The 23,650-nt window shown below is 36.5% G+C and overlaps 1 protein-coding gene across 11 annotated transcripts in view; it reads right to left on the bottom strand.

Annotated features, from left to right (window-relative positions):
• The window catches only part of MYO9A (myosin IXA), a 282,129-nt gene that overhangs the window by 66,946 nt on the left and 191,533 nt on the right, over window positions 1-23,650 (bottom strand). For all 11 annotated transcript variants that reach the window (XM_078448833.2, XM_078448830.2, XM_078448837.2 and 8 more), the window contains 5 exons: window positions 18,334-18,476; window positions 15,400-15,623; window positions 14,770-14,886; window positions 13,065-13,253; window positions 11,502-11,549 (listed from right to left, as the gene is read on the bottom strand). In XM_078448833.2, the coding sequence (XP_078304959.2) occupies window positions 11,502-11,549; window positions 13,065-13,253; window positions 14,770-14,886; window positions 15,400-15,623; window positions 18,334-18,476 (721 nt within the window). The remainder of the gene's footprint in view (window positions 1-11,501; window positions 11,550-13,064; window positions 13,254-14,769; window positions 14,887-15,399; window positions 15,624-18,333; window positions 18,477-23,650) is intronic.

Here is a 23,650-nt window from a genome sequence, read left to right as displayed (position 1 = left end):
AGGAGAGATCAATAAAAACAATAATAAGAGAATATTATGAGCAATTATATGCCAATAAAATGGGCAATCTGGAAGAAATGAACAAGTCCCTAGAAACATATAAACTATCAAAACTGAAACAAGAAGTAACAGAAAATTTGAACAGACCCATAACCAGTAAAGAAATCAAATTAGTAATCAAAAATCTCCCAAAAAACAAGAGTCCAAGGCCAGATGGCTTTTCAGGGGAACTCTATCAAACATTTAAGAAAGAGTTAACACCTATTCTCTTGAAGATGTATCAAAAAATAGAAATGGAAGGAAAACTTCCAAACTCTTTCTATGAAGCCAGCATTACCTTGATGCAAAACCAGACAACGACCCCACTAAAAAGGAGAACTATAGACCAATTTCCCTGATGAACATGGATGCAAAAATCCTCAACATTAGCCAACCAACAATACATTAAAAAAATTCTTCACCACAACCAAGTGGGATTTACACCTGGGATGCAGGGCTGGTTCAATATCCGCAAAACAATCAATGTGATTCATCACATAGATAAAAGAAAGGACAAGAGGGGCACCTGGGTGGTTCAGTCGGATAAGCGTCCAACTTCAGCTCAGGTCTGATCTCATCGTTCATGAGTTGGAGGCCTGCATTGGGCTCTGTGTTGACAGCTCGGAGCCCGGAGCCCGCATCAGATTCTATGTCTCCCTCTCTCTCTCTGACGCTCTCCCACTCACACACACACACACACACACACACACACACACTCTCTCTCTCTCTCTCTCAAAAATAAACATAGAAAGAAAGAAAGAAAGAAAGAAAGAAAGAAAGAAAGAAAGAAAGAAAGAAAAGAACGAACGGACAAGAACCACATGATCCTCTCAATAGATGCAGAGAAAGCATTTGACAAAATACAGCATCCTTTCTTGATAAAAATCCTCAATAAAGTAGGGACAGAAGGATCATACCTGAAGATCAAAAAAGCCATATATGAAAGACTCAACACTAACATCATCCTCAATTGGGAAAAACTGAGAGCTTTCCCCCTAAGGTCAGGAACAAGACAGGGATGTCCACTCTCACCACTGTTATTCAACATAGTATTGGAAGTCCTAGCCTCAGCAATCAGACAACACAAAGAAATAAAAGGCATCCAAATTGGCCAGGAGTAAGTCAAACTTTCACTCTTCACAGATGACATGATACTCTATGTGGAAAACCCAAAAGATTCCACCAAAAAACTGTGAGAACTGATCCATGAGTTCAGCAAAGTTGCAGGATATAAAATCAATGCACAGAAATCAGTTGCCTTCCTATACGCCAATCGATCCCATTTACAATTGGACCAAAAACCATAAAATACCTAAGAATAAATCTATCTAAAGAGGTGAAAAATCTATACACTGAAAACTACAGAAAGCTTATGAAAAAAATTGAAGAAGACATAAAAAAAAAAAATGGAAAAAGATTCCATGCTCTTGGATAGGAAGAACAAATAGTGTTAAAATGTCAATACCACCCAAAGTAATCTACATATTCAATGCAATACCTATCAAAATAACACCAGCATTCTTCACAGAGCTAGAACAAACAAGCCTAACATTTGTATGGAACCACAAAAGACCCCGAATAGCCAAAGCAATCTTGAAAAAGAAAACGAAAGCAGGAGGTATCCCACCCAGACTTCAAGCTGTATTACAAAGCTGTAATCATCAAGACAGTATGGGACTGGCACAAAAACAAACACTCAGATCAATGGAACAGAATAGAGAACCCAGAAATGGACTCACAAATGTATGGCCAACTAATCTCTGACAAAGCAGGAAAGAATATCCAATGGAACCAAGACAGTCTCCCAGCAAGCGGTGCTGGGAAAACTGGACAGCAACATGCAGAAGAATGAACCTGGACCACTTTCTTACACCATACACAAAAATAAATTCAAATTGGATGAAAGACCTCAATATAAGACAGGAAGCCATCAAAATCCTCGAGGAGAAAGCAGGCAAAAACCTCTTTGACCTTGGCTGCAGCAACTTCTTACTCAACACATCTCCAGAGGCAAGGGAAACAAAAGCAAAAATGAACTACTGAGACCTCATCAAAATAAAGGAGCTTCTGCACAGCGAAGAAAACAATCAGCAAAACTAAAAGGCAACCAATGGAATGGTTGCAGATATTTGCAAACGGCATAGCAGATAAAGGATTTAGTATCCAAAATCTACAGAGAATTTATCAAACTCAGCACCTCAAAAACAAATAATCCAGTGAAGAAATGGGCAAAAGACAGGAATAGACACTTCTCCAAAGAAGACATTCAGATGGCCCACCAACACATGAAAAAATGCTCAACATCACTCATCAGGGAAATACAGATCAAAACCACAATGAGATACCACCTGACACTTGTCAGAATGGCTAACATTAACAACTCAGGCAACAAAAGATGTTGGTGAGGATGCGGAGAAAGAGGATCTCTTTTGCATTGCTGGTGGGAATGCAAACCGGTGCAGCCACTCTGGAAAACAGTATGGAGGTTCCTCAAAAAATTAAAAATAGAACTACCCTATGACCCAGCAATTGCACTACTAGGTACTTATCCAAGGGATACAGGTATGCTGTTTCGAAGAGGCACATGCACTGCAATGTTTATAGCAGCACTATCAACAATAGCCAAAGTATGGAAAGAGCCCAAATGTCCATTGATAGATGAATGGAAAGAGAAGATGTGGTGGCTCAGTCTTTTGAACGTCTGACTTCAGCTCAGGTTATGATATCACGGTTCATGGGTTCGAGCCCCACATCGGATTCTGTGCTGACAGCTCAGAGCCTGGAGCCTGCTTCAGATTCTGTCTCCATCTCCCTCTGCCCCTCCACTGCTCACTCTCTCTCTCAAAAATAAACAAATATTAAAAAAAATTTTTTTTACAATGTGGGGGGTGTGTGTAGATACACACACACACATATATATGTATATGTATATGTATACACACATATACATATATATAATGGAGTATTACTTGGCAATCAAAAAGAATGAAATCTTGCCATTTGCAACTACGTGGATGGAACTAGAGGGTATTATGCTAAGTGAAATTAGTCAGTCAGAGAAAGACAAACATCGTATGACTTCACTCACATGAGGACTTTAAGACACAGAATAGATGAACACAGGGATGGGAAGGAAAAATAATATAAAAACAGGTAGGGGGACAAAACATAAGAGACCCTTAAATATACAGAACAAACAGAGGGTTGGTGGAGGGATTGTGGGAGGGGGGGATGGGATAAATTGGTAAGGTTATTAAGGAATCTATTCCTGAAATCATTGTTGCACTATATGCTAACTAACTAGGATGTAAATTAAAAAATAAAAGCAAATAATAAAATAAATGGGTATCTGTAAATATTAAACAAAAAGAAGGAATGTTCTATAATCATTCAAAATCTAATTGCTAAAATTCAGGGAAGCACAACTGAATCGTAGTTTAATTCAGAAAGCTTGTATGTTAGTAACTATATTTATTCCATCTCAAGAAATAATATGTTAACCAAAGATGGTTACTCTGCATGAAGTCTATAACAGGGGCACCTGGGTGACTCAGTCGGTTAAGCATCAGACTTCAGCTCAGGTCATGATCTCACGTTTCACAAGTTTGAGCCCCATGTTGGGCTCTGTGCTGACAGCTCAGAGCCTGGAGCCTGCTTTGGATTCTGTGTGTGTCTCTCTCTCTGGCCCCCCGCCCCCCACCCCACACTCTGTCTCTCTCTCAAAAACAAATTTGAAAACTAAAAATAAATAAATAAAAATTTTAAAAAACAAACAAACAAACAAAAAGTTTGGGAAGATGGTGGAGTAGGCAGGCTCTGAGCTCATCCTGTCCCACATTTACATCTACGTTATCACCCACATTCAGGTCAATAAACAGAGAGTGAACTGAAGACAAGCAGAACAAACTCCACAACAAGATACACAGAAGAAACTGCATCTGAAAGGTTAGGAAAGTCAGAAAAGTGGAGGGAGGCTGCCTGCAGTAGGGAAAGAGCTACCCGTGCAGAGAGGGCAAAGAAATGGGCCCTCACACCAAGGCAGCTCACATGGTGAAGAATAATCCCCATAACATTTGGTTTTAAAACCCAGGAGGAGTTGAATTCAGTGAGTTTGGAAAACCAGTGGGACTTGCAGCCTGGAGTGGTTTGTTTTTTTTTTTTTTTTTTTTTTTTTTTTTAATGCTTATTTATTATTTTGAGAGAGAGAAAGATAGAGATAGACAGACAGAATGTGAGTGGGGGAGGAGCAGAGAGACAGGGAGACACAGAATCCAAAGCAGGCTTCAGGCTCTGAGCTGTCAGCACAGAGACTGATGTGGGGCTCGAACCCACGAATCATGAGACCATGACCTGAGGTGAAGTCAGGCACTCAAACGACTGAACCACCCAGGCACCCCATCAGCCTGGATCTTTAAAAGTCACCTGACTCAAATGATGGTGGGAATCCAAAGTGATTGCAGCTACTCTGGAAAACAGTATGGAGGTTCCTCAAAAAATTAAAAATAGGGGCGCCTGGGTGGTTCAGTTGGTTAAGCGTCCGGCTTTGGCTCAGGTCATGATCTCACGGTTTATGTATTCGACCCCCATGTCACGCTCTGTGCTGGCAGCTCAGAGCCTGGAGCTTGCTTCGGATTCTGTGTCTCCCCCTCTCTCTGCGCCCCACCCCCCCCCCGCGCCGTGCTCATGCGCTGTCTGTCTCTCAATAATAAATAAACATTGAACAAAAATGTTTTAATTAAAATTAGAACTGGGGCACCTGGGTGGCTCAGTCAGTTGAGCGTCCAACTTCGGCTAAGGTCATGATCTCGCAGTTTATGAGTTTGAGCCCTGCGTCCGGCTCTGTGCTGACAGCTCGGAGCCTGCAGCCTGCTTCGAATTCTGTGTCTCCCTCTCTCTCTGCCCTACTCTCTCCCACTCATACTCTGTTTCTCAAAAATAAATAAATGTTAAAGAAAAAAAATAGAGGGCGCCTGGGTGGCTCAGTCGGTTGAGCGGCTGACTTCGGCTCGGGTCATGATCTCACGGTCCGTGAGTTCGAGCCCGCGTCAGGCTCTGTGCTGACAGCTCAGAGCCTGGAGCCTGTTTCAGATTCTGTGTCTCCCTCTCTCTGACCCTCCCCCATTCATGCTCTGTTTCTCTCTGTCTCAAAAATAAATAAACGTTAAAAAAAAAAAAAAAAGAACTAACCTATGACCCAGCAATTGCACTACTAGGCATTTATCCAAGGGATACAGATGTGCTGTTTCAAAGGGACACATGCACCCCCATGTTTATAGCAGCACTATCAACAATAGCCAACGTATGGAAAGAGCCCAAATGTCCATGGATAGATGAATGGACAAAGAAGATGTTGTGTGTGTGTGTGTGTGTGTGTACACACACACACAATGGAGTCGGCAATCAAAAGGAATGAAATCTTGCAACTATGTGGATGGAACTAGAGGGTATTACGCTAAGCGAAATTAGAGAAAGACAAATACCATATGACTTTACTCATATGAGGACTTTAAGGTACAAAACAGATGAACATAAGGGAAGGGAAGGAAAACTAATATAAAAACAGGGAGAGGGACAAAACAGAAGAGACTCTTAAATATGGAGAACAAACAGAGGGTTAGTGGAGGGGTTGTGGGAGGGGGAATGGGTTAAATGGGGAAGGGGCATTAAGGAATCTACTCCTGAAATCATTGTTGTACTATATGCTAATTAACTTGGATGTAAATTTAAAAAAAAAAAAAGTCAGCTGACTCAGCAAGGGGTGAGCTGGGAGGGCAACTGATAGCTGAGATACTATCCCTTAAAGAGATAGTAACCTGCACAGAGAGGACATAAAAATAGCAGTTTACACAATACTGGGGGGCAAATGGGAGCTAGATAAATTAAAGCTGATTTTGGAGTGAGCTGGGGGACTTCTATGAAAACAAGGGAGCTGGCAGTCACCATTTTTCTCCCCTGGCCCCCAGCACAAACACAGAGCCACCTACAGGATAAGGAGCTGTACACCCAGACACTTGCAGCCTTGGCCCAGGGCTCAGGGCACATTTCGTTAAAGCTGCATGCTCCCCACCCACCCACCAGGTGTGCTGCTGCTACCATACACTGCACCCAACAGCAGCATTCAGCCATGCACCCCCAGCCACCATCCAGCATCAGGCCCAACCACACCAGCCACAGTGCACTGCCACACCAGGCCTCATGTCCCCAGCCATTGCAGCCATTTCATGGCTCCATCATAAAACTAGTGGCCCAATGCCAATTTTGCTAACAATGCATCCTGCATCAATGGACAAATCATCTACACAAAATCAAGAAGGAAGCAATGGCTTGGAACGATACACTGGAACAGATGGATTTCACAGATATAGTCAGAATATTTCATCTTAAATCAGCTGAAAAACACACTCTTTTCAAGCACACATGGAAAATTCTCTGGAATAGATCACATATTAGCCCACAAAATCAGCCTGAACAAATCCAAAATATCAAAGTCATACCATGCATCTTTTCTGACCACAACGCTATGAAACTAGAAGTCAACCACAAGAAAAACTCTGGAAAGACCAAATATGTGGAGGTTAAATAACATGCTACTAAACAACAAATCAGTCACCCAGAAAATAAAAGAAGAAATTAATAGAACAGATGAATGAAACCAGGAGCTGGTTCTCCAAAAAAAAATCAAGAAAACTGATAAGCCTCTAGCCAGACTTATTAAGAAAAAAAGAGAGAGAGAGAGAAAGGACTCAAATAAAATCACAAATGAGACAGGAGAAAAAACAACTGACACCACAGATATACACAGAGAATATTATGAAAAATTATATGCCAACAAATTGGACAACCTAGAAAAAAATGGATAAATTCCTAGAAACATATCACCTAACAAAAATGAAATAGGAAGAAATAGAAAATTTGAACAGACTGATTACTAGCAAAGAAATTGAATCAGTAATGAAAAAATTCCCAACAAACAAAGTCTAGGACCAGATGGCTTCACAGGTGAACTCTACCAAACATTTAAATAAGAGTTCATACCTATTCTTCCCAAACTATTCCAAAAAATAGAAAAGGGAAGAAAACCTCCCAATTCATTCTATGAGGCCAGCATTCTCTAATAAACATAAATGCAAAAATCCTCAACAAAGTACAGGCAAACCAAATCCAACAATACATTAAAAAAAATCACCCATCACAATCAAGTGGGATTTGTTCCTGGGTTGAAAAGATGGTTCAATATTCACAAATCCATCAACGTGATACATCCCATCAATGAGAGAAAGGAAAAAAACCACATGATCATGTCTATAGATGCAGAAAAAGCATTTGACAAGTACAACATCCACTCATGAGATAGACCCTTAACAAAGTAGATTTAGAGGGTACATACCTCAACATAATAAATAAAGGCCACATATGAAAAACCCATAGCTAGCATCATATTTAGTTTTTCCCCCTAAGATCAGGAACAAGACAAGGATGTCCATTCTAACCACTTTTATTCAACATAGTACTACAAGTCCTAGCCATAGCATTCAGACAACAAAAAGATATAAATGGTATCTAAATTGGTAAGGAAGAAGGAAAACATTCACTGTTCACAGACACATGATATTATGTATGGAAAAACCTTAAAGACTCCACCAAAAAACTGCTAGAACTGACAAATAAATTCAATGAAGTTGCAGGACACAAAATCAATGTACAGAAATCTGTTGCATTTCTATACACCAGTAATGAAGCAGCAAAAAGAGAAATTAAGAAAGCAATCCCATTTACAATTGCACCAAAAATAGTAAGACACCTAACTAACAACATGAAAGACCCCATACTCCAAAAACTATAAAACACCAATGAAAGAAATGGAATAGAAGATGACACAAAGAAATAGATTACAAGCACAAATATTGTTAAAATGTGTGTACTACCCAAAGCAATCTACTACACATTTAATGCAATCCTTATCAAAATACCAACAGCATTTTTCAGAGGTAGAATATACAATCCTAAATTTGTATGGAACCACAAAAGACCCCAAATAGCCAAAGTAATCTTGAAAAAGAAAAGCAAATTTGGAGGCACCACTCTTTCAGACTTCAAGTTATATTACCAAGCTGTAATAATCAAAACAGTAAGGTACCGGCACAAAAAGAGACACACAGATCAATGGAACAGAACAGAAAATCCAGAAATAGACCCACAAATATATGGTAAATTAATTTCTGACAAAGTAGGAAAGAATATCCAATGAGAAAAGGGAAGTCTCTTCAACAAATAATGTTGGGAAAACTGGACAGCTATATGCAAAAGAATGAAACTCGACCACTTTCTTACACCACACATCACTAAAAACAAACTCAAAATGGATCAAACTCTAAATGTGAAATCTAAAATCATAAAAGTCCTAGAAGAGAACAAGGGCAGTAAGGTCTCTGACATCAGCCATAGCAACATTTTTCTGGATGTCTCCTGAAGTGAAACAAAAGCAAAAATAAACTACTGGGATTACATTGAAATACAAAGCTTCTGCACAGTAAACAATCAACAAAACTAAAAGGTAACCTAAGGAATGAGAAGAGATATTTGCAAATAACATATCTGATAAAAGGTTAGTATCCAAAATATATAAAGAACTTACAAAGCTAAACACCCAAAAAACAAATAATTGAGTTAAAAAATTAGAAGAAATAAACACATTTTTCCAGAGGACATACAGATGGCTAACAGACAGACACATGGAAAGATGACCATCACTCATCGTCAGTGAAGTATAAATCAAAACTACAGTGAGGTATCACCTCACACCTGTCAAAATGGCTAAAATTAACAACACCACAGGAAACAACAGGAGTTGGTGAAGGATGTAAAGAAAGGGAATCCTTTTTTACACTGTTGGTGGGAATGAAAAACTGGTGCAGCTACTCTAGAAAACAGTATGGAGCTTCCTCAGAAAGTTAAAAATATAACTGCCCAGGGTGCCTGGGTGGCTTAGTCAGTTGGGAAGCTGGCTCTTGATTTCGGCTTAGGTCATGATCTCACACCGTGTGAGATCTGCGATTGCAGCATGGGGCCTGCTTTGGATCCATCCTCTGTCTCCCTCTCTCTTTCCCTCCCTCTCCCCTTTCTCTCTCTCTCTCTCTCTCTCTCTCAAAAATAAATAAATGTTTAAAAATTAAAAAAAAAATAGAGCTGCTCTATGATCCAGCAATTACACTACTAGGTATTTACCCAAAGAATACAAAAATACTAATCGAAAGGGATACGTGCACCCCAATGTCTATAGCAGCATTATCAACCAATAGCCAAATTAGGGAAAGAGCCCAAATATCCATCAATTTATGAATGGATAAACAAGCTGTGGCATGTATATATTCAATAGGTATTATTTAGCCACAAAAATGAATGAAATATTGCCACTTGCAATGATATGGATGGAGCTAGAGAGTATTATGCCAAGTAAAATAAGTCAGTCAGAGAAAGACGACTACCATATGATTTCATTCATATGTGGAATTTAAAAACAAATGAACACAGAAGAAAAAAATAGAGAGGCAAACCAAGAAATAGACTCTTAACTATAGAGAACAAAACTGATGGTTACTGGATGGGGAAAGGGTGGTAACTGGATTAAATTGGGGATGGGGTTAAGTATACTTGTGATGAGCACTGGCTATTGTATGTTAAGTGTTGAATCGCTACATTGTACACCTGAAACTAATGTAACACTGTGTGTTAATGTACTGGAATTAAAATAAAAACTTAGTCAAAGTAAGAGAAAAGCCTTCAAGACTTTAGAGTCTTGTATATCATGTGTATAGGGGGGTATACATGTACATATATTTGATAACATAAAAAGTAATTTAAAAAATTTGATATGTGTATAAACAGATCAATGAATAAAAAGAGAAAGTTCAAAATTAAACCCAAACACATTTGGAATGAAGTATATTACAAAAGTGATATTTCAAATCATTGCAAAAGAAATGCATCATTGAATACAGTTCAGAGAATTGACATGCTTTTAAAAATAAATCAGACTTTGATCCCTACCTTATTCAAGACTAAAATAAATCCCAGATGATTAAAAATTTTTATAGGAAACAAATGAAACAATAAATGTATGAGCAAAAGGCAAGGGAAAAGTGAAAAATTATTTGTAATAATTATATAATTATTTGTCTAAGAAAGATAAAAACCTCAAACATAAAATAACTGGTGAGGGGTGCCTGGGTGGCTCGGGCTGTTAAGCTTCTGACTTTGGCTCAGGTCATGAGCTCATGATTCATGAGTTTGAGCTCCACATGGGGCTCTGTGCTGACAGCTCAGAGCCTGGAGCCTGCTTCAGATTCTGTGTTGCCTTCTCTATCTGCCCCTCCCCTGCTCATGCTCTGTCTCTCTCTCTCTCTCAAAAGTAAATAAAAACATTTAAACCATTTTTTAAAATCTGGTGAATTTGTATTTCCATAATAAACAAATCAACTATAAATAAAGTAAAAAGATAATTCCAGTCAGAATATCCTAAAAAAGGAAGGGGAATAATATATACATTTAATTTTTTATGTCTATTAATTGATTGACTGACTGATTTTGAGAGAGACTTCCAGCGGAGGACAGGCAGAGCACAAGGGAGACAGAGAATCCCAGGCAGGCTCTACTCAGCATGGGGCTCAATCCAACAACTGAGAGATCATGACCTGAGCTGCTATCAAGAGTCAGAGGATTAACTGAGCCACCCAGGTGCCCCTAAGGAAAAAGGACCGGGAAAGAAGTTTCCTTTATAATGAATATCATTTTAAATTACGTTATGAATTTCTCAAATATAAAAACTAGTTAAAAATTTTAGAGATTATGCTGGCAAACAGAACTAGACCAAGAGTATCATTGATGATGACTGGCAACACTGCCTGTTACTAAAATATATGGCAGGGAAGGCTGTACAAACTTTCAGTTATAAAATAATTTATTATTTATTTAAACTTAAAGTTACAAAATAATTAAATCAGGAGGATGTAATGTACAGTATGATAGCTACAGTTAATAAGAGATACATTATACAAATTAAGAACATGAGCAATGGCAAAATATGCTGAAATGACTTTGAGAATGTCTTTTGAATTAGAAGTAGTTATATTTGTAAAACCCTTAAGAGTCCTCAGTTGTTTGTTTTTGTTTTTGTTTTTTTAGAAATGAGGGGAAGTTAAACAGCTCCTATGTCTGAGAAGAGGTATTTGTACCTTTCATGAGTAAACATTTTCACTTTTCTGCCATTTTAGGAAACCACCACCAATAGCAAGTCACAGAATTCAAGACACATTTGCCATTGTAAATTTTTGTAAAGACATAAATGATAACCCCTTAGGCAACTGATAAACATTCCTTACATATATCCACAGAAATACTGTAAAATATACTTCAGACTACTAAAAATTATTTCTTGCTAACATAAGAAACAGATTATAACTTACTAAATCAGTTTCTTTTTTCCTTCTTTTCTTTCTTTCTGTTTTTGGCACCTGATGGGAGAGAAATACAGAAACTGTAATATCAACAAAGACAAACATACTTTCTTGCTTCTGTGCAAATGCTGAGATTTTTGCTCACAGGTAATAGAGCAAGCAGCTCTTTGTTCTTCAAGGCAAAGTGTGCAGTGCTAGTAAGCAAATGTGAGAAAACTTTTAAATTTAGTAAAACACAGGGGCGCCTGGGTGGCTTAGTCGGTTAAGCGTCCGACTTCGGCTCAGGTCACGATCTCGCGGTCCTTGAGTTCGAGCCCCCATCAGGCTCTGGGCTGATGGCTCAGAGCCTGGAGCCTGTTTCCGATTCTGTGTCTCCCTCTCTCTCTCTGCCCCTCCCCCGTTCATGCTCTGTCTCTCTCTGTCTCAAAAATAAATAAACGTTAAAAAAAAAAAAAATTAAAAAAATAAATAAATAAATTTAGTAAAACACAGTGCTCATAAAAACAACAGAATAAAAGGACACTTTAGGGATTCTTGTCTTATTAAACATTAGTTCTGTCCAGAAGCCACTCCATATTAATTTAAATAATTTTATTTTAATCATTAACTGAATGATTATTAACTTTTAAGATTGTACTTTCCATATTTTGTCTCTAAAAAACTCTCCATCTCAGAGTTAAATATAAAAAGGTATCACAAGGGATATGGAAAGCTCTTTTATATATGACATTTCCTGATAATTACAGTATAGAGCAATCTAAACCTAACCTTTAAAATTATAAACAAAGGCAGTATAAGCCTACTAAAAATCTTCTTCTGCATAATATAAAGTTAACCTTGACTTGGAACAGAGGAACTTTCAAGGTATTACTTATACCTGACTACTTCAAAAATGAGTTAAAATGGCTTATAAATCTACACACATATAAACTAGAATAACTGAAAATAAGGCCCCATCAATAAAAAGGATTAATAATATTCCTGATATCTAATAATTAGAGACCTATTTATTTCAGCTGGGGTACTAAAATGAAACACTGATAACTTTGTCTAAGCTTGCTATCTTTTCTGCAATAGGGATTTCATAATAGTTATTTAATAGGACTGAAACAAGAATTAAATATCAAACTCCTAGTACAATTCCTGGAATTCAATAAATAAATGTTACTATTAACTGTTCTATAGATTTCTAGCAACACACACCCTCTCAAAACCTAATTTAAGAAGAAATATAATCTGTGGTTCCTTACATAAAGGCCATCAAATGATACAATGAATCACATCTTTAACCACGACTTTTCAAAAGGAAATTCATGCAGTGAACTCTATCAAAGTAGAAGGTATAATTTTGAGGACACACATTATATTGTAACTAAGCAAAGAATATATTAATTGCAGAAGATTTAGATAAAATGGCTTGATAAACTTACAAGACAGAATTAAGTTTGCTGAATCTAAAGCAGTGCTAAGTTGACATGTTTCCTGTAATGTTCTTCTCAAACACTGTGTCAAACAGACTGTTAAAAATTCTTAACTGAATCCTTTTTAGAAATCAAAACATATTATATTTACCTTTGTGGGTATACAATCCAGAGTCTTGAATTCATTCATATATTCATCTAAAAACACTTTAAAAGTGTTAACCCAAACTCTGACTGGAGATTCCCTCCAATCACGCTGCTCAAGTCTCATGGTCTTTTCCAGAATCTGTTCAAATAGTGCGTAGAGGTCTTTATACCGTATGCTTTTCCCATCATCTACCTAATAAGCAATAAGAGAAGAAATGTTAAGGTTTTATAAAGAAATTCTATAAATATAGAAGTTGATTGAACTTGTATTAGGTAGTGCTTAGAATAAAGATTAGGATCCTTTCTAATGGGCATGCCCATGAACTCATGTGGTATTTGTAAACTCTTCTACTTGGAATGTCTGCCAAATAAAACCTATTAAATTTGAGTCAAATACCTAACAATTTAAACAATATAACAATCTGAAAAAGTCCTGGAAACTTTCCAATAAACTATAATTAGTTATAAAGATTATTTGCATCCCTTTTAATTACCCATTGCTTCAAAGATGAACCTTGTTTGGATAGTTCCACTCTAAAATTGAAAGAATGAATACTTGAATCCTTGTCTAATGATACATTAGGTAACTTTTATTTTTCCAAAGAGTGATATGCCCTGACTAACACTGTATTACATGCACAGAAATCTACATGGAATTAACTTTTTTATTTAAATAAGGTCTGGAATCTTTATGAGAAGAAAGGGGCTTTAAATGACCAAAAAGTGTTAAACACATTTAGAATTTGTTTCTCCTTCACTTCCTCAAAGTAAGTTGAACATTTTTGATCTAGGGTTAGAAAACCACTATTAAGCTCTGCTTTATAATTTTGGTTCTTCCTATGTAATTTAAGTGTACTGGAGCACCCAACAACCCTGAGTCCCTAATCTAGGAAATACAGGTATGAAGCAGAGAAAGACATGAGCATAATAAGCAGCTGAGCAGGATTAGAAAAATACGGCCAACGTTGTCTCCACCCAAACCTAGTCATTTGCCATAGCCTGATTACTACTCTTACTATGGTCTTGAAATTCCTATTCTCTCAGACTGCATGGTTGAGGTTTCTAAAAAATCAAAAAGTCTTATATTGAGAAAGAAAAAGTAGAGGGTACACAAGAAAGTTCTGGTTTCTCTTTTCACAATAAATTACAGATTGAACAAAGAAAAATGATTAAACACAATTATTTATACAATGTGAGAATTCATAGATTGTAGAGATCAAAGAATTATATTATATACTTTAGCATGAAAATAAATTTTCTAAAACATAACCAATATCACATAAAATTATAAGGTAAGTCTGAAAGTGAAATAAACTGATATATATAAATCAGCAAACATAAATGCTCTAATTCCACTGGGGAAAAATATATAATTCCACACATGTGAGAATTAAAAGCTAAAGCTAGAGCTAAAAGGATTATGAGAAGTCAAAATAGTAGAGAGCCACAGAATCACATCTAGAATATTTGAATTCATCATCTTAAGAAGATTCAATATCTTAAGAGGGGGAAAAAAAACCTACTTAAGGAAATTGAAGGAAGGTATTAATCTAAGACCCATAGGTATGCTTTTCCCTACCTATTCCTAAAACAAAAACAAAGAATTTGAGAAATCTCTCATTGAACACAGCTTCTGTATGATCTTCTACAGCAATGCCAAATTTTCATATGTTGAACTACTGAGTATCTCCTAACACAGTCCAACTTACCGCCAAGGCAGATGAATAAAAGCTGAAGATATTCTGCCGAAATTCTTTTAGGGCTTTTTTAAATACAACATCCACTAATGTGTCTTTCTTGCTGTCTTCATTATCTAGGTCATTCATCTGGAGGCCACAGAAAGAGTTTTTGCATATAATCAACTAATTAAAAACAGGTGAACACAATAGTGATATTGATTGGTTCTTCAACAATGATGGTCCTGATGGTTCTGAAAGTGCAAGCTCCTGATATTATGGGTCCCAGGTAAAATCATGACTAGAAAGCAAATGTTTTATTACTACTAGATGATTTCTAAGATCCTTCTAACACTGTGTTATTCTATTGTTCTGTCACCTGAGAAAAAACTCCAAGTATGCAATGACATGTCTCACCTTTACAATGGAATATAATGGGACAGTTATAGTAAAATGGAAGTCAATATTAAAGCATAAAACCTTAAATCCTGTCCACCCAGTCTGAGTAATGTATATCCTATTATTTGTACCTTTTGATAAAGAAAAGACCATCTAACTTACTGAAGCATATATAACTTTGATCTATGAGGGCCATATTCTGATATACACACGTATTCCATAGTCAAAACCAATCAGGGGCTTAACTCAGCGTGCAGAGTGTACCTTTTTCAGAAGAAATTCATCCATACTTTTTAAATCACTGACACTTGCTATGATCTGGACAGAGTCATTTTGCCAGTGCACAGATTCCAAAGCCACATTGCTGATCTTCACACTTCGCTTCCGCTTTGCCTTTGGAGAAGGTTCTTTGTTCTCTTTGAACTCCTTCCGGCAACTACCAGGCAAGTCTGGGCTCAAAGGAGGTGTCGAGTGATACTGAACTAATTCTACAATTCAAGATAAGTATCCAAAAAAAAATTTTTAGTGAAAATATTGAAATCTCCATATTCTTCTAAGTTTAACTTCCTTTAGTAAGTCACTGAAGGAAACATATGTAAGTATCTGAAAAGCCAAGTAACATTAATGTCTGAGGTTAGGCAATTAAGCAATAAATCCAGACTGCATATTTGTACAGAAAATGTATTTTAAAATTATCACTTTTCGAAAGGAAATGCCACCATGTCTCCCAAGGGGCTAAGGTCTGATACCAAAAACCTGGATAGAGGGGTCTGGTAGAACTGAAGCCTGGAATCAGATACCACAGTCCCAAAGAAAAAAAAAAGAAGATGTAATCACCCTGGCACATTACATGCTGTTAACCCAGTCACAGTTTTACTATATTAGTTTGAATGAACATTCAGCTATATATGAGCCCAGCAAACCAGTGAAATTCGTTAATTATTATTATTTCATTACTAGGGTCTAAAGCCATAAATGTTCCAGTTATATTATCTGGTGTTAGCCTGGCAACCTGTCTAGGGAGCCAGGTTAAGTCAAACTGGCTCATTTCTCCCCGGTCTCTTTAGTATTTACGACTGTCTTACATATCTCCCAAATAACTAAATTTCTCAGGAATCCTAGGATTCCTAGAATTCTCTGAGAAATCTCCTGGAGTGCATTAGATTTGTATATAATATTGGAAGGCCCAACAAATCTTCTTAATAACTATTTACAACAGCGAAATTAGATTCCATGTAAGTCCATCACAATCCAGAACTATACTGGGTTTGCCAAAGCCCTACCTGGGGCTTGATAAGAATGTTGGCCCCTTCTCACTTCACATTTCAGTTTGTTTCCCTGACACATATTCACCTATCCAATAGTATGTCCTCATTCCTTCTAAAAGCTAATTCTGATAATGAAGGAAAAAAGTAGCCTCCTACATGCTAAATGCCACTTCAAGCAGAAAGGCAAACCCAATCTAAGATATGGCACCACAATAAAAATTATAAAGATATAGGATATATGTATGTGCAAATTAGTATCAACTGACTTTAATTCCATTATATAACCTAAACATATAAGTATCTAATTATTTCATTTAGCAAAGTCAATATCTTTCTTAAATAAAATAATGATTACTGTAGAAATTATAATACTATTTCGGTATTAAAAACAAGGGCTACCTTAATAAACTGCTACCCAAAGATGAGTAAAAAGCTACAATTTTAATTTTTATATACATATCCTTAAGGAGCAACACACAGTGAAGCCTGCTAATAATATATGCATCAACTAAAGAGCCTTATGCTTCCTTCCTGAGAATTAGCCATTGAGAATAGAGCTGTGAAAAATGAAAAATTTAGAATGATTACTATAAACCAGATAAGATATAGGAAAGAGATCCTCTTAGTAATGTAATGGTAAGAATTTCCCAAATTTCCAAACTGAACTTGTAGTATTCATTTAATTTATTATTGGTTTTATCCATATCAGGTTGCTAACTGATAGGAGCAAAGCCACAACATGCAAAAATAGGGCTCTAACTACAGCTCTACCATTTTTTCCCCTGATGCACAACTGCCTCTGCTTGGGCTCATCCATTCCTATGTGAAACCTGATGATCTTTTCTCCTTGTCCCTTTATCTTACCCTAGATATGAGAAGTTTTGTCTACTCTTTTTTTTTTTTTTTTTTTAATTTTTTTTTTTTTAACGTTTACTTATTTTTGAGACAGAGAGAGACAGAGCATGAATTGTCTACTCTTTTAACTGGGTCTGCTCTATCTTTCCTTTAGAGATAATAACTTTCTTCCTAGATCCACTTTCTATTTTATTCAATCCTGATATTTCACTTACCCACTGGTATTTCATCCGCTCATTACCACACACTCATCTCTGGTATATAGCCCATCATTGCTGAAGATAGCTGGCATTTTTACGTAATGATTAAAAACTCTCACACGTGCTTGAGCAAAGGCTTGGGGGGAAATGGCATAATCATCTAATGCTGGAATTACTGGAATCCTTGGAAAGTTAGTAATTCTAGCATTTAGAAAGGCCAGTTTTCTCAACAGATGAACTCACTGTTGGGTACTTCCAAGTGTGTTGTGACTGATGTCCAAAATGTTAAAATAACAGCTACATTTATAAGGTCCGAGACACTGACAGTATAGTACATACTTAATATATAGCAAAGGGGTTTAGCCCCTGGAGCTAGGCTACCTAAATTCAAATCTCAGCTCTGCCAACTACAATATGTGTATCAGCAAATAACTTCTCTGTGCCTCAGCTTTCTCATCAATAAATTGGGAATAATAATTATACCAACCTCAAAAAATTGTGAGGATCAACTGAGTTAATACATACAACATCCTTAGTACAGTGCCTTGCATATGGTAAGCACTCAAATATTAGCTGCTATTATCTTAATTTTTACTAAAACACAAATTTGTTAAGTGAATGAATATCAGTTAAATTTTTACACTGTAGAAAACTGAGGCTAACCGAAGAATCACCATCATTCTTGAAGTTGTTACTTCACCGTTTTGTACACTTCCTTGGAACTTCTATTATAGGTACAATGTAATTTTATAAAGTTAAGGAAGGATTTAACAATCCTGGTCCTATCTCATAGAATATCTGACCAACAGGAACAGTGAAGTCTCAGAAAGAGTAGAAAATTAGAAAGACAATCTCCACCCTCTATCTGTTTTTACCATCTGGAAACTGATGAGCTGGAATCATATCTGAGCCAGCAAAGAATGCTGACACCTCTGGTTGGGTGGCAGGTTTCACTCGGGTAGTCTTCTTCTCCCCTTGTCTCCCTTTGGCCCAGAATCTCATCTTAGCTCTCTGAGGTCTATTTTTAAAAATAAAGGTAAAAATGGAAAGAAATTAGTATGTTGCAGTGATAATATCTACATCACTTTAACCCATATAAACCTTTCATGTGTATGACTTCATATAACCTTCACACTTAAGTTTAATCATATTTAACCTTCAATTTCACATTTAAACTTCTGGAAGGGAGATAGTTTCCTCATCTTGAATACAGGAAATAATAAGACCCAGAGATGTTAAATAATTCCTGAAAATGAAATGGCTACAAAGCAGTAAAACTAGAATTCTAACTAAAGTTTTCTGATTCCTAAACTGGTATCTTTTCACTCTTGTCCTCCTTCCAGCTTGGATTTAGCACACAAACAACAACAAAGAAAATACCTGTTAAAAACTCACTGGTATCCCATCACTCTAAAATGTATCAGTTTACCTTTTTTGTTTTTTTTTTTTTGTTAATTCCCTTCAAGTCTTTATCCATAAGTATGCCCATTTATTTTTACACCACTGTAATCATGATGAAGACACAATTTTTTTTTTTTTTTTTTTTTGAGACAGAGAAAGACAGAGCATGGGCAGGGGAGGGGCAAGAGAGAGAGGAAGACAGAATCCAAAGCATGGTCCATCCAGGCTCTGAGCTGTCAGCACAGACGCGGGGCTTGAATCCATGAGCAGTGAGATCATGACCTGAGCTGAAGTCAGATGCTTAACTGACTGAGTCACCCAGGTGCCCCGATGAAGATACAATTTTAAACCTTTCCACTTACCATTATATAAAAAATATTTTAATGTGATTTATATATAGAAGTTATCAATACTATTATTTAACAAATGCTACCATTTATTTGAGTTGTTATTTTTCTCTAGGCACAAGTGCTTACACTGGCTTACCTTATTTAATTATAAAAACAAGTTTACTTTCAAACTACAAAAACCATTTTATAAGTGAAAAACTGGAGGCTTAAACATTAGGTAACTTTCCCAAGACTACACAGCCAGTGAGTAATGAAGTTGAAAATCATAACTATATTGATTGTTATACTACCTTATTCTTATTGCTTATATATAAGCCTCATTATTATTGCTTATATACTTTCTCCTATCATATAAATTAAAAAAAAAAAAAACCGTAGGATAATAACAGTGCACATTTACTGACCATACATCATGTATCCTAACCCCATACCCCAAGAGCTTATTTGCGCATTCATTTTTTGTTTTTTCTTTTTTTACCTTTTATGTTCATTCAATCAAAATAAATATAAGCATCTACCAGGAGTCAAGCATGATATGCCTTTATGATATACCTAATTTTCACAACTACTATGATAAATAGCTATTATTATCCTTACTTTTTACCCATGAGCAAACTGAGGCTCAGAGTACTGATGAAGCTGGAAGTTAAAAACAGGTCTATCTGGTTTTGAAACCCACATTCTTTTTTCTTTTGTTCCTTTCTTTAAAGCCTATGACTAAACTTACACATCCATATACTGTAAAGAGAAGTTGTTCTACAAGGCTTATTACAAAGGACAGCATCCTTCTGCCATCTCATTCCTTTTCTGATCCCTGGAGGCAACCCTTTTGAATTGATTTAACTTTTTAACATTTACCATACTTATATTGCTGCCATCCTTGTGACCACAAGTAATGATTAAGCATGTTCCAACACTCCTGTTCTACACTCTCCACAGACAGGTATGCCCCCAACAGAATCAAATGGCAATTTGAGTTAGCTCAATATATAATATTTTCTTGTAACAGCCACTTTTTATTACACAAATAATATTCACAACTAAGGCATGTAATTCCCTGCATAACCTATTTTTTTCTCTAGAGTTAAGGTTTTGCTTTACATTTGCTCACTTATCCACATACAATTCACTTCGAAATGCTTTCCTAGTTGTGTACATCTCTTTTCAACATGTTCAAACACAGTAAGTACTCCATTTCTTTAAGAAATCTCTCCCAGAGCCTTCTAATCTGCTCTAATTTGGCATGGTTTCCCTCAGTACTTGTACAAACATCATTTGAAAAGCTACTTTCATCATCATCATCATTATGTAAATTCCTTTTGTCCCTATTGTTTTACAATGACATGTCTTTTAGTACGGGTCTGTTTTCATCCATTATGTTGGCCAATCATTGGGCGCTATCAATCTAGAAACCCATGTCCTTCAGTTCTGTGAAACTTATTTAAATTACTTTATTAATGATTGGTCCTCTTTATTTTCTTTGTTCAGTCTTTCTGAACTTCCTATTAATGTGGGTCACTGGATCTTCTGAACTGCTCTATGTTCTTATCTTTTCTTTTTTTAATTTAAAGTCCAGTTAACGTACAATGCAATATTCATTTCAGGTGTACAATACAGTGATTCAACACTTCCATATAACACCCAGTGTTTATCACAACAAGTGCACTCCTTAATCCCATCACCTATTTCGCCCATTCCTCACCCACCTTCCCTTTGGTAACCACTGGTTTGTTCTCTATAATTAAGAGTCTGTTTCTTAGTCTGTCTCCCTTTTTTTTTTTCTCCCTGTTGTTCATTTGTTTTGTTTCTTAAATTTCACATATGAATGAAATCATACAGTATTTGTCTTTCTCTGACTTATTTTACTTAGCACAGTACTCTCTAGCTCCATCCATATTGCTGCAAATGGCATGATTTCATTCTTTTTGATGGCTGCGTAGTATTCCATTGTGTATATATACCACATCTTCTTTATCTAATCATCAATGGACTCTTAAGCTATTTATCATAATTTGGCTATTGTAGATAATGTTGCTTTAAACATCAGGGTGCATGTATCCTTTTGAATCAGTATTTTTGTATCCTTTAGGTAAATACCTAGTACTGCAATTGCTGGATCATAGGGTAGTTCTATTTTTAAGTTTTAGATGAACCTCATACTGTTTTCCAGAGTGCTGCACCAGTTTGCACTCCCACCAACAGTGTAAAAGGGTTCCCCCTTCTCTACATCCTCACCAACACCTGCTATTTCTTATCTTGTTGATTTTAGCCATTCTGGCAGGTGTGAGATGATACCTCCTTATAGCTTTAGTTTGTATTTCCTGATGATCTGTGATGCTGAGCATGTTTTCATGTGTCTGTTGGCCATCTGGATGTCTTCTTTGGAAAAATGTCTATTCATGTCTCCTGTCCATTTTTTAACTGGATTATTCATTTTTTGAGTGTTGAGTTTTATATACGTTCTTTATATATTTTGGATACTAACCCTTTATCAGATATGTCATTTGCAACTACTTTCTTTCATTCCATAGGTTGCCTTTTAGTTTTGTTGATTATTTCCTTCACTATGCACAAGCTTTTTATGTTAAGGAGGTCCCAATAGTTCATTTTTGTTTTGTTTCCCTTGCTTCTGGAAACATGTCAAGTAAGAAGTTGCTGCAGCCGAGGTCAAAGAAGTTGTTGCCTGTTTTCTCCTCTAGGGTTTTGATGGCTTCCTGTCTTACGTTTAGGTCTTTCACTAATTTTGAGTTTTCTTGTGTGTATGATATGAAAGTGGTCCAGGTTCATTCTTCTCCATGTTGCTGTCCAGCTTTTTCAACACCATTTGCTCAAGAGACTGTCTTTTTTTCCAATGGATATTCTTTCTTGCTTTGTCAAAGATTAGTTGGCCACACATTTGTGGGTCCATTTCTGGGTTCTCTATCTGTTCCACTGAGCTATGTGTCTGTTCCTGAGCCAGTACCATATTGTTTTGATGATTACAGCCCAAAGCGATTTTCTTACCTTTTCTTGTGTCTTCCATCTCTTTGTCTTTTTCTTCAACCTTCTGAGATATGTCCTTAACTTTCTTTCCAACTTTTCTAGTTCTTTCTTTATGTTATCATATTTTTAGTTTTCAAAGGCTCTTTTAATAATGAATGTTTGTCTTTCATGCACTTTGGTTCCATGTATGCAGTTATATTTATTTATACAGGTTTGCTGATTAGTTTCACTTGTCTGTCTTGAAGTTCCCTTTCCCCTGCATAGTTTATTTTTTCCAAGTTGTATTATATCCATTAGTTTTAGTTTCTTTAATATAAGATGTTTCTTCAGGGGTGCATGGGAGGCTCAGTCGGTTAAATGTCCTACTTCGGCTCAGGTCATGATTTGGCAGTTTGTGACTTTGAGCCCTGCATCGGGCTCTGTGCTGACAGCTCAGAGCCTGGAGCCTGTTTCGGATTCTGTGTCTTCTTCTCTCTCTGCCCCTCCCCCACTTGTGCTCTGTTTCTGTCTCTCAAAAATAAATAAATGTAAAAAAAAAATTAAGATGTTTCTTCAAATGCAGTGATAAAATACAGGGCTGAGAAAAAGCACTATTTGGAAGTTCTAGTGTGCATTGGTGGAGCTTCCGAACTGGTCTTCCTTGTATGGTTATCTGGCTAGTCTATTTTGTAGGGCGAGCCTCTGATACCAATACCTCTGGTCTTTCCTAGGAGTTGTACAAAAGTCCCAAAGACTTTTTGAACGATTTGTCAAGGGGATATGTGAAATGCGGAAACTGAGTGGAATCTTAATATTCAGTATGTAAACATTCATTAAATCTCCTTATTCCAAATATGTACCCCAGTCCTCAAATGTATCTGAGAACTCCAAGTAAAGAGATCTTCTATTTTATCCTTTCCAGAGAATAAATTTCCAGCTTTCTGCTATGATTGGGGAAGATCAGTCAGCCAGAGGCTTCTTTCTCAGGTCTACCCAGTTGGTTTATGATTCAGCTTTCTTCTATTAAGACATTTAAAATTTGTCTATTTCCTTTTTGGATTCCACAATTTTACTATTGTTGTCTCTCGTTGTTTTATTGTTTGTTGTTGTTTGACCTGCACAGGTTTTATCATTTTAACAATTTTGGAGGAGGAAGTAGAAATTAAATTTATATATTTAATCTGCTATCTCCAGCCGTAGGTTCTTTCTATTATGGTATATCTTTTTCCCAAAATTTGATCTCTAACATAATCTGGTCAGGATTTGCATTATCTTGGATTATGCCTCTATAGACATTTAGGAAGTGGTCTTTAGTAGGACTAAGAACCAGAAAGATTTCAATGTAATCTTCAGGTGTTCAGTGAAGGCCCAATTGCCTTCTGTAACACAATAAGAGACAAAGATATTTACTTGTCAAATAAGAACTCCATATATTCTCTTAAAGGGAATAGAATTATTTCCTGACAGTCTTTTCCAGTTC

The sequence above is a fragment of the Panthera onca genome, chromosome B3 (genome assembly GCF_046562875.1).
Source record: "Panthera onca isolate mPanOnc1 chromosome B3, mPanOnc1 haplotype 2, whole genome shotgun sequence".
Lineage (NCBI taxonomy): Eukaryota > Metazoa > Chordata > Mammalia > Carnivora > Felidae > Panthera > Panthera onca.
This window is presented reverse-complemented; position numbering and strand designations above follow the sequence as displayed.